At 49.4% G+C, this 12,500-nt stretch overlaps 1 protein-coding gene across 7 annotated transcripts in view; it reads right to left on the minus strand.

Moving 5' to 3' along the window:
* LOC133139161 (glutamate receptor-interacting protein 2-like) overlaps positions 1 to 12,500 on the minus strand; it is a 48,112-nt gene that overhangs the window by 16,798 nt on the left and 18,814 nt on the right. For all 7 annotated transcript variants that reach the window (XR_009709789.1, XR_009709788.1, XM_061258512.1 and 4 more), the window contains exons 2-9: positions 6,163 to 6,243; positions 4,522 to 4,654; positions 2,836 to 2,981; positions 2,426 to 2,512; positions 2,133 to 2,208; positions 1,752 to 1,897; positions 1,145 to 1,292; positions 865 to 1,034 (exon numbers count right to left, since the gene is read on the minus strand). Coding sequence is in view for 5 of the 7 variants with exons in the window: in XM_061258512.1 (XP_061114496.1) it covers positions 865 to 1,034; positions 1,145 to 1,292; positions 1,752 to 1,897; positions 2,133 to 2,208; positions 2,426 to 2,512; positions 2,836 to 2,981; positions 4,522 to 4,654; positions 6,163 to 6,243 (987 nt within the window). In the remaining 2 variants the exon portion in view is untranslated. The remainder of the gene's footprint in view (positions 1 to 864; positions 1,035 to 1,144; positions 1,293 to 1,751; positions 1,898 to 2,132; positions 2,209 to 2,425; positions 2,513 to 2,835; positions 2,982 to 4,521; positions 4,655 to 6,162; positions 6,244 to 12,500) is intronic.

Consider the following 12,500-nt stretch of genomic DNA (forward strand, 5'->3'; position numbering starts at 1 on the left):
ACACAGGAAAACATGATTTATCACTGAAGACAATTTTGCTTTGTATCCTGTATCCTACATAATTTATAATTACTACCAGCCATAGCCAGTTTAACAGCAAAATACCACAACCTGGTTAAACGCATAGTTTAGCTTATTGAATTTAGGTCTTCAGTGTGTGTTCATATTGTGACACTTGGATGCTAAACAAAATTTTTAAAAATAGGGAGACAGGAGCTTGTCACATAATCAGAGAGGAAGAACCTGAAGATCCTTAAGGCACGCTGCTCTTACGTTTACTGGCAAGCTTTGAAAAAGCAGGAAGCAGATACTTTCGAAACATTTACGCTCCTCTAAAACCACCGTGACGCTTCACACGACCCAGACCCAGAGTGACGTCAGGAACCTCTCTGCTCACCGCGAGACGCCTTTAAACACAGCTGACTGCCATCAGAGACCCTCTCCTGATTGGCTGGCCAATTAGCTAATTGAGTCCCTGATTCCTCAGAGGCCAGGAGGCCCAGTGGCTTTAGTAATGAGGGCGGCCCAATTTCCCTCAAACCCTAACGACACACATCCAGCAGCCAGCATTCTCACTGCTCATTAGGACAATCAGCTGTGCCAAATTACAGATGAAATTAAAGTTTCTACCACAAAAGAACCCAATTTTACCAATTAGTTCTTCATCCTGGCTGAATAATTGCGTTACAATCAATTGATACATTTATGTTTTTTCCTGTTTTCAGCACACAAAGTTACATCAAATAACTTTGGTGTGGTGTGGGTGTGGGGCCTTTCAGAGCTCACCTGTGTGGTGGGGCAGGCAGGTGTGGGTGTGGAGCTCACCTGTGTGGTGGGGCAGGCAGGTGTGGGTGTGGAGCTCACCTGTGTCGTGGGGCAGGCAGGTGAGCCGGGCCTGGTGCACAGGTAAGACCTCCAGCTGGGTGCGGTCCCCGGAGCCCCCCAGCAGCTGGGCGGCCTCCTGGGTGGAGCAGTGCTCGGTGCTCATCCCGTCGATGGAGAGCAGGAGGTCCCCCACACGCAGAGCGCCGTTCCTGAACACACAGTGTCTGACAACATTAAACAGCCTCTGACTGCCCAGTATAAGCTGTGCCACAGTACGGTCAGGAGGGAGGGGCTGTATTGGGGGATGCCGCGGTCTCACCTGTCCACCACACTGGCGGGTTTGATCTTCTCGATGACGATCACCTGTTTGGCCCTGTGTGTGGCTGTGGTCAGGCTGACTCCCAGGGCCGACCCGGGGGCCCGTGGAATCTCCACCATCAGGGGGCCCGACGCACTGCTCACTGAGTCTGACAACCAGACACACACTCACTGAGTCTGACAATCAGACACACACTCACTGAGTCTGACAATCAGACACACTCACTGAGTCTGACAACCAGACACACACTCACTGAGTCTGACAATCAGACACACACTCACTGAGTCTGACAATCAGACACACTCACTGGGTCTGACAATCAGAGACATGTTGTGTTGTATTTGTGTGAGTATGTGTATGTATGTGTTTATGTGAGTGTTTGAGTGTGTGTGTGAGTGTGTGTGTGTGTATGTATGTGTTTATGTTGTATTTGTGTGTGAGTGTGTGTGTGTGTGTGTGTGTGAGAGAGTGTGTGTGTGTGTGTGTGTGAGTGTGAGTGTGTGTGTATGTGTGTATGTGAGTGTGTGTGTGTGTGTGTGTGTGTGTGAGTGTGTGAGTGTGAGTGTGTGTGTGTGTGTGTGTGTGAGAGTGTGTGTGTTGTGCTCACCCAGCACAGTGATGTCATACTGGATGTGGAACAGAGCCTCCTGTCCGCACTGCCCCAGCACGGTGAGAGCATCAGCCAGACTGGCGCTGTGCAGGGGAACCCCATCCACCCTCAGCACCCGGTCCCCCTCCCTCAGGGTGCCCTCTCTGGGGAGTACAGCAAGAGAGAGAGATACAGGGTGTGACAACTCAGATCAGACACTCTCTCACACACACACACACACACACACACACACACTCTCACTCTACTCACTCACTCACTCACTCACTCACTCACTCACTCACTCACTCACTCACTCACTCACTCACTCACTCACTCACTCACTCACTCACACTCTCTCACACTCACTCTCACTCACTCACTCACTCACTCCTGCGTTACCTGTCTGCTGGACCACCTGGCCTCACATACGTCACCACTAGGGGGCGTGCCCTTCGCCAGTCTTCATGAGAGCCTCCTGAAAGGTCACATGACCCACACTGTGAAACAGCTCTAAACTCACATCCTGGATGCAGCCAGTCAACAGCCAATTACAGGCAGAGGGTCATCCATCCACCCAATCAGTGAGGGTTTCTCACCAAGCACCAAGCCACACTTATGCGCGCATGCTCATCTCATTTACGTGCACAGATGTTCAGGTCAGAGGTCAGAGGTCAGAGGTCACAGAGGCCTACCTCTCAGGACGAACCCAAAGCTCCGCCCCTCTTTCTGCAGCCGGATGTCCACGGTCTTCGGGACGAGCCCCTGGGACCCGTCTGCGGCTGGGGGGGGGACAGAGCAGAGCGCTGTGGGATGCTGGTGGGGCCTCGTGCCGGAGGGGTACGGACACAGACACGCCCTTAGGGGCCTCACCCCTACAACCACAACTGTGATTGGCTCGGACTTTCGTCTTTAGCTCAGGGAGCCAATCAGATTTTTTCTTGTGAGGCTGGGGTGAGGCTTAAGTTAGCACACTGACAGCCAAAACTACCCAAATATCCAGGGCAGCTGCGCCTAAATCCTCCCCAGATCTGAAATACTTGGAGCTGCACCCAAAACCAAACGACACCTGAATCCCCCCAGAGTGGTAGTGTAGACCTCCTACCAGCAGGGGGCAGGTCGTACTCCACCTGCAGCACCACGCGCTCGCCCACGTTCTTCAGCAGGCCGATGATCTCCTCGTGCCGCAGCTTGGAGAGGTGAATGCCGTTCACCGACTTTATGTAATCGCCCACGCTCAGCTGGTCGCTCCTGGGGCGGGAACAGGAAGTGAGGAGACAGGAACGGGGAGACAGGAAGTGACGGCATCATCAGTACAAAGAATCAGGACTGTTTCAGGTGTGGTGATGGCGTTGGGTTTGACTGCTCTGATGCATCCCAATATACAGGAAGCCTCTCATCGCCTTCGCCTGGAGAGTCCAGTCACTAATCTCTCAGCTCCTGAATAAGAGCCATATTCAGGGGAGTGGGACAACTGCAGCACGCTTTGGAGCATAACAGAGCCCCCCCCCCCCCTCCCTCATCATCATCATCATCATCATCATCATCAACATCAACATCATCATCATCATCATCATCATCATCATCATCTACATCATCATCATCAACATCATCAACCCTAACCCTAACCCACTCCTCTAATTCTCAACAATATCTCTGTTGCGTGTTTAGGGTTAGGTGTGTTTTGGGTTCGGGTTAGGTGTGTTTGGGGTTAGGGGTAGGGTTAGGTGTTTTTGGGTTAGGTGTGTTTGGGGTTAGGGGTAGGGTTAGGTGTTTTGGGGTTAGGTGTGTTTGGGGTTAGGGGTAGGGTTAGGTGTGTTTGGGGTTAGGGGTAGGGGTAGGGTTAGGTGTTTTGGGGTTAGGTGTGTTTGGGGTTAGGGGTAGGGTTAGGTGTTTTGGGGTTAGGTGTTTTGGGTTAGGGGTAGGGTTAGGTGTTTTGGGTTAGGGGTAGGGGTGTTTTGGGTTAGGGTTAGGTGTGTTTTGGGTTAGGGGTAGGGGTGTTTTGGGTTAGGGTTAGGTGTGTTTTGGGTTAGGGGTAGGGGTGTTTTGGGTTAGGGTTAGGTGTGTTTTGGGTTAGGGGTAGGGTTAGGTGTGTTTGGGGTTAGGGGTAGGGTTAGGTGTTTTGGGTTAGGGGTAGGGTTAGGTGTGTTTTGGGTTAGGGTTAGGTGTGTTTGGGGTTAGGGGTAGGGTTAGGTGTGTTTGGGCTTAGGGGTAGGGTTAGGTGTTTTGGGGTTAGGTGTGTTTTGGGTTAGGTGTGTTTGGGGTTAGGGGTAGGGTTAGGTGTTTTGGGGGTAGGGGTGTTTTGGGTTAGGGGTAGGGGTGTTTTGGGGACGGTCTGTTCCCTGGCTCTTCCTGCAGCAGAAGTCATGTGTGGCGCTCAGCAGGAAGGTGCTGGCAGTCTGCTGTAGTCGCGTTCTGGCAGCACAGACCTGCGAGTGTTAGGGATTTACTACAGGGAGCGAACGTCTGCTCATTTAGATGCTTTTTCTCTCCGTCCGCCCGACATAAGCCTGCTATCACTCCACAGCCTGACACACACGAACACACACACACCATCGACAGTGAGGTGGAGAATACAGACACACACAAACACACACACACACACACACACACACACACACACACACACACACACACACCATCGACAGTGAGGTGGAGAATACAGACACACACACACACAGACACACAATCTCACAAACACACACACACCATCAGCTGTGATGTGGAGAGCACAGTGTGTGATTAGCAGGTTATTCAGTGTGGTGTCTCCAGGTGTTGGGGTGAGCCTCACCTGGCAGCCACGCCTCCCTGGCGCAGGTTGGACACACGTGGGGTCCCGTCTCTGTCAGACCCCCCCGAGATGGTGAGTCCCAGCGTGCCCCCCTCCTTCTTCATCAGCTCCACCGCCGTGACGCCCCGCAGTTCTGTCACACACGCACACACACGCGCGCACACACAGACACACACACACACACACGCGCACACACACACACACACGCGCACACATGCACACACACACAAACACACACGCACATGCACGCACACGCACACACAGACACACACACACACACGCACACACATGCACACACACACAGACACACACGCATACACACACGCAGACACACACAGACACAGACACACACGCACGCACAGACACACAAGCGCACACACACACGCACACACAGACACAGACACACACACGCACACACAGACGCACACGCGCAGACGCAGACACAGACACAGACACAGACACAGACACACACATCAGAATACACTTTAAAATCCATTTCAGTCCTGTGTGACCTTTACAACCAATCAAAATGGCTGCTATACCATTGTTCTGAGCCCCTATTAAAACCTGACTGAGTTTATTCAGCTTCCTCAACAGCCCCGTGGGGCCGGGGGGAGCTGCTTCATACTGGGACTGAGAGGGTTAACGGCCCCCACCCATAACCTCCGATCAGCTGCCCTCAATCTCCTTACCACCCCCCCCCCATAACAACCAAACATTTAACCTGGGGTGACTGAGGACTGCTGCCCCCCCTCTCTGGACCTCTCTCCCCAAAAACATTCCAGCTCATGTTTATATGGGGTTATTTATATATGTGATGTGACCCTCAGGGCATGGACACACGGGCGGAGGGGGGGCGTGTTCAGGGCAGCTGCCTAGGCTCCCTGTCTGAGACCCCGAAGGTCATATTTCACAATATGGATCCGGCCCAAAACTGATCCAGAGACAGGACGGTCTCCCTCGGCAACAGAGCTCTAAAAATGACACGCCACAGGGGGTGGGTATGAGCCCTGAGCGACAGACTCTAAACCCTGTGACCAACTGTGTGTGTGTGAGTGTGTGTGTGTGTGTGTACAAGTGTTTGTGTGTGTGTGTGTGTGTGTTTGTGTGTGTATGAGTGGTTGTATGTGTATGTGTGTGCGCGTGTGTGTGTGTGTGTACGAGTGTTTGTGTGTGTGTGTGTGTACGAGTGTTTGTGTGTGTGTGTGTGCGTGTGTGTGAGAGTGTGAGTGTGTGAGTGTGTGTGTGTGTCTGTCAGTACAAGAGCATCCATGATTGTGTGAGTTTGCATACGTGTATGAGCGACTCTGTGTGTATGAGGCTCTGCATGTGTGTGAGTAGCATGTGTATATACTTGACACAAGTGCAGCTCAACAGACCCTGAAGTGGAAAAATTCTTGACCTGCACTCACAGAACCTGTACTCACAGAACCTTCACACTCACAGAACCTTCACACTCACAGAACCTGCACACACAGAACCTGCACTCACAGAACCTGCACACTCACAGTACCTGCACACTCACAGAACCTGCACTCACAGAACCTGCACACTCACAGAACCTGCACTCACAGAACCTGCACACTCACAGAACCTGCACACTCACAGAACCTGCACTCACAGTACCTGCACTCACAGTACCTGGGACGCTGTGTTTCCGTGGCGACAGGCTGTGGTCCGCCCCTCCTGAGTCCTTGCCTGTCTTAGAATATGAGCCGTCATCTGAGAGGAGGAAAAAACACCATCACTACACCGTAACATTATTATCACGTTACGGACATTATGTTACTGTCACGTTATCACGTTACGGACATTATGTTACTGTGACATAATGTAACAGACATTATTGAGACTATGACATTGTGATGTTATCATAGAGTGATTGACAGGAGGGATGACCCTGTGACGTTATCATAGAGTGATTGACAGGAGGGAATGGGCCTACACGACTGACCCAGGAGCTGGAGCAGAGGGGTGCCCCCCCACCCCCCACGGTTCCATCAGCTCCACCAAAAACCCAGAGGCCAGAGATGGCTGTGCCTGCCTGTCCCACACTGCCTCTGTTACCTAGCAACCGGCCCTGTCCCGTGTGGACCAGAGAGGAGGCGATGAAGACGCTGAGGGAGCGCGGCTCGGTGGGTTAAACACCGCAGAGTCCCAGAGGATTACCCATGATCCCACGCTCAGAGAGACAGGTTCAGCAAGGCCGAGTGTCACACGCTACAGAACGCACTGCACACACGGCTGAACCCTGAACACTGAGGTTACTGAGTTTTAAGCACAATTCTGTCCTTATCACACCTTCCAGGGAAAAAATTCACTCCTGTTGGGTTCTGTGACCCTGGAGCGGTTAGAAAGTGGGTTAGGGAGTTGGGAGTTGGGAGTTGAGAGTTGGGAGTTGGGAGTTGGGAGTTGAGAGTTGGGAGTTCACAGCCACAGAGTAAGGGCGGAGCATCAAGGGCTTTAGCTTAGAGTTACAGTAACAGGTACTGTAATGAATGTGTGTGGTCTCTGCTCTGTCAGTGTCTGTTAGCGGTACTTCACCCACAATGCACTCCTGCACAATAATTACAGCTCCGCTGCAGGTTTGAACACACACACACACACACACACACACTCACACACACACACACACTCACACACTCACACACTCACACACACACACACACACACACACACACACACTCACTCACTCACTCACTCACTCACTCACTCACTCACTCACTCACTCACTCACACACACACACACTCTCCACTCACACACACACACTCTCCACTCACACTCACACACACACACTCTCCACACACACTCACACTCACACTCACACACACACGCACACACGCACACACACACACACGCACTCACACGCACTCACACGCACACTCACGCACACTCACGCACACACACACTCACACTCACACTCACGCTGCAGGTCTGAAGGGAATGTGCCAATGTTTGGGTGGCATTGCTCTTTAATAAAAATATAAAGTAAAACTCTCACTGTGGTCAGGAGGGAGGGACTGACTATACTGTGAGTGTATGAACCTGTGGATAGATTCAGGAAGAACTCACGATCAGCTCCAAATATAGGCATCACGAGGAGACGTGCTAACAGCGCTAACAGCGCTAATGTGGCGTACACCGCCGTACTCTTCCTCACTCTTCCTCACTCTGTCTGACACCTTCCTCTGCCTGGCCCGTCCTCAGCCCGCCTCGTGTTGCTGCTTCTCAGACTGTTTATTCCTGACATCATCTTCTCAACTCACTGCTTCCATACTGTACACATTCCCAGGGTTTTATTTTAGGTGGTTTTAAGTCCCAAAAACAAACTCGATCCACTTTTTCATGTCCATTCTCCAGCACCTCTCATGGGCTTGTTTAAATGCACATTTTCTTCATACATACTGTGAGGATATATTTGGGGACTAACACCTTCTGACTCCTATGAGTCAGATAGCAGGACTTGCTATCTGACTTTGGAACAGCCCATAGTATTCACACCTGGCGCAGGTGTGTTCAGTTCAGTTCAGGTCAGTTTATTCTTTGTCCCAAACGGGCAATTTGTTTGCAGCAGCACCACACACATACCACACAACAATAGGCATAACACAATACAGACAGACAGACAGATTCTGCACAAGAAGCATAATAAATAGTTCAGTTGTGATAAATATTGGCAGTGCATTAAAAACTGAGTCATTTAAAATCAAGATACAGTTTCAATAAATATAAGGTAGATATAAAAAGAGGTAGTGGATGGGGCTAGGGGGTCACTAAATGGACAAGGCTATCTTCCTCTGTTGTGTGCATTCAGTGCTTGGATAGAAAGAGGGATAAAGGAATTTTTGTACCTCTGTTTTAAAGCAATGGGAGTGTTAAATCGTAAGCCAGATGGCAACAACACGTATTCTGTATACAGAGGATGACTTGTATCTTGATAGATATTCATGGCTTTGTTAAACACCTGCTTGTTGAAATACTCAGTAAGACTATTGAACTTCACTCCCACTATCTTATTGGCCACATTCACAATTTTAGAAAGTGCATTCTTGTCTTTGATAGTGACGTTTCCATACCAGCAGATAATGGAGAACGTCAGGACAGACTCAATAAAAGCTCTATAGAACAGTGTCATCAATGTTTTATCCACCTGAAACTTAGCAAGTTTCCTAAGAGCAGAGAGTCTTTGTTGTCCTCTCTTGCACACAGAAGTGGTGTTCAAGTCGAACTTAAGCCGGTCATCAATCAAGGTGCCTAGATACTTATAACATGATACCATATCAACATCCTGCCCCTTGATTACACTATGCACTGGAGCAGGGGGGAGGCATCTGAAGTCTATAGACATGTCCTTAGTTTTACTGATGTTAAGATGCAAAAAGGCATCTTCACACCAGGACACAAAGTCATCAATGACAGGGCCAAGCTCATTCTCATGAGTATTCAAGAGACTGACAATTACAGAGTCATCTGCAAATTTTATAATGTACCTGTTGTCATGTTGGCTAAGGGAGTCATTGGTATACAGAATGTACAACAGGGGGGAGAGGACACACCATGTTAGGGCACTGGACAGCACATTATTCACCCTCACCCTCTGAACTCTCTGTGTAAGGAAGTCAAGTAGCCAACCAGTCAGGCTTGGATCAAAGCTAAAGTTGCTCAGTAATTTCTCAGTTAGCAGGTGGGGTTGGATGGTATTAAATGCTGAGGAGAAATCAACGAAGAGCAACCTAGCATGATTTCTACTCTTCTCCAGATGTTTATAGAGAAGATTAAGTAAAGTGATGGTAGCATCCTGCACCCCCCTCTTGGCCCTATAGGCAAACTGAAAAGGGTCCAAGAGGGGTTCCACCTTAACTAGGAGCTCAGCTTTAATCAGCTTCTCAAAGGATTTTGCAACAAGGGATGTGAGGGCAACCGACCTGAAATCATTAAGGGTTTGGGGGCGACTGACCTTGGCAACAGGCACCATTACAGACTGCTTCCATAGAGATGGCACCCTCTGCTGGAAGAGTGACAAACTGAATATGTGATATGCACACACTTTTAGCGTGCGGCCACTGATGTTATCTGAGCCAGGGCTTTTTTTTCGGTCTGCAGTGTTTAAAGCACCTAACAACACTATGCTCATTGAGACTAGGGATAAACGGGGGGGATGCCAGGAGACTCCTCTTGAGTTCAGAATGTCTTCATACTATCCCAGGCTGAACCCAAGTTGTTCATTCTGAGCTGTATTTCTAATTTATCTTTATACTTAAGTTTGCCTGCCCTGATTCCCCATTTTATATCTTTTTGAAGTTTGTGCAATACCTGCAAGTTACCCTCCTTAAAGGCTCTTTTCTTTTCACGCAAAAGACCCATGAGAGATTTAGAAACCCACGGTTTACTGTTGGGGTATACTTTCAAATCCTTAGTTGGAATAACAATATCCTCACAGTAAGACACCCAACGACTGGTAACATCAGTCAATTCATCAATATCAGAGCATGAGTCCTTAAACATATCCCAATCTGTGCAGTCCAGACACCCCTGAAGAGACAGACAAGCATCCTCTGACCAGTCCTTAATATATACAGTCTGTACCTTGCCCCTCTTAAGAGCAGTGTGGTGCTGTGGACTGTAGGCCCCAGACCCTGCAGGTGTGAAAGCTGCCCTAAACAGCGAGATTATTCACTCCTCCCTAAGGAGCAGCCTCGAGAGAGCACAGCTCGAGAGAGCACAGCTCGGGAGAGCACAGCTCGGGAGAGCACAGCTCGGGAGAGCACAGCTCGAGAGAGCACAGCTCGAGAGAGCACAGCTCGGGAGAGCACAGCTCGGGAGAGCACAGCTCGGGAGAGCACAGCTCGAGAGAGCACAGCTCGGGAGAGCACAGCTTGAGAGAGCACAGCTCGGGAGAGCACAGCTCGGGAGAGCACAGCTCGGGAGAGCACAGCTAGGGAGAGCACAGCTTGGGAGAGCACAGCTCGAGAGAGCACAGCTCGGGAGAGCACAGCTCGGGAGAGCACAGCAGCAGAAAGCTGTGATGACACGTTGCTCTGTTACTCTGACTACACTACAGCTCCCGACCACGCCTTCAGTTCTGACAGGAAGGAACGTCTTTATTTTATAATAATGTGTACAATAATAATGCTATAATAACGCATATAATATTAATGCTATAATAATGTGTATAATAATAGTGTTATAATCATGTATAGTCTGAATATTCAGGCAGAAGATGGTAGACCCACACCCCAGCATTCCTACAGTGTGGATCAAAGTGAAAGCCAAAAGCCAGTCAGTCTCACCAATGTACAGCAAACACAATCCAGTGAGTCTCATCAATGTACAGCAAATACAGTCCAGTGAAAGTCAGTCTCACCAACATGAGCAAACACAATCCAGTGACAGTCAGTCTCACCAATGTACAGCAAACACAATCCAGTGACAGTCAGTCTCACCAACGTAAGCAAACACAATCCAGTGAGTCTCATCAATGTACAGCAAATACAGTCCAGTGACAGTCAGTCTCACCAACATGAGCAAACACAATCCAGTGACAGTCAGTCGCACCAACGTAAGCAAACACAATCCAGTGACAGTCTCACCAGCATACAGCAAACACAATCCAGTGACAGTCAGTCTCACCAACATGAGCAAACACAATCCAGTGACAGTCTCACCAGCATACAGCAAACACAATCCAGTGACAGTCAGTCTCACCAACATGAGCAAACACAATCCAGTGACAGTCTCACCAATGTACAGCAAACACAATCCAGTGACAGTCAGTCTCACCGACGTAAGCAAACACAATCCAGTGACAGTCTCACCAGCATACAGCAAACACAATCCAGTGACAGTCAGTCTCACCAACGTAAAGCAAACACAATCCAGTGACAGTCTCACCAATGTACAGCAAATACAGTCCAGTGACAGTCAGTCTCACCAACATGAGCAAACACAATCCAGTGACAGTCAGTCTCACCAACATACAGCAAAAACAATCCAGTGACAGTCAGTCTCACCTACGTAAGCAAACACAATCCAGTGAGAGTCTCACCAACATACAGCAAACACAATCCAGTGACAGTCAGTCTCACCAACGTACAGCAAACACAATCCAGTGACAGTCAGTCTCACCGACGTACAGCAAATACAATCCAGTGACAGTCTCACCAATGTAAAGCAAACACAATCCAGTGACAGTCAGTCTCTCCAATGTAAGCAAACACAATCCAGTGAGAGTCTCACCAATGTACAGCAAATACAGTCCAGTGACAGTCAGTCTCACCAATGTACAGCAAACACAAACCAGTGAGTCTCATCAATGTACAGCAAATACAGTCCAGTGACAGTCTCACCAACATACAGCAAACACAATCCAGTGACAGTCAGTCTCTCCAATGTAAGCAAACACAATCCAGTGAGAGTCTCACCAATGTACAGCAAATACAGTCCAGTGACAGTCAGTCTCTCCAATGTAAGCAAACACAACCCAGTGAGAGTCTCACCAACGTACAGCAAACACAATCCAGTGACAGTCAGTCTCTCCAATGTAAGCAAACACAATCCAGTGAGAGTCTCGCCAACGTAGAGCAAACACAATCCAGTGACAGTCTCACCAACGTACAGCAAACACAATCCAGTGACAGTCAGTCTCATCAATGTAAGCAAACACAATCCAGTGAGAGTCTCGCCAACGTAGAGCAAACACAATCCAGTGACAGTCTCACCAACACGAGCAAACACAATCCAGTGACAGTCAGTCTCACCAACGTAAGCAAACACAATCCAGTGAGTCTCGCCAACGTACAGCAAACACAATCCAGTGACAGTCAGTCTCACCAGCGTACAGCAAATACAATCCAGTGACAGTCAGTCTCACCAACGTCCAGCAAACACAATCCAGTGACAGTCAGTCTCTCCAATGTAAGCAAACACAATCCAGTGAGAGTCTCGCCAACGTACAGCAAATACAATCCAGTGACAGTCT

Source organism: Conger conger, chromosome 10 (genome assembly GCF_963514075.1).
Source record: "Conger conger chromosome 10, fConCon1.1, whole genome shotgun sequence".
Lineage (NCBI taxonomy): Eukaryota > Metazoa > Chordata > Actinopteri > Anguilliformes > Congridae > Conger > Conger conger.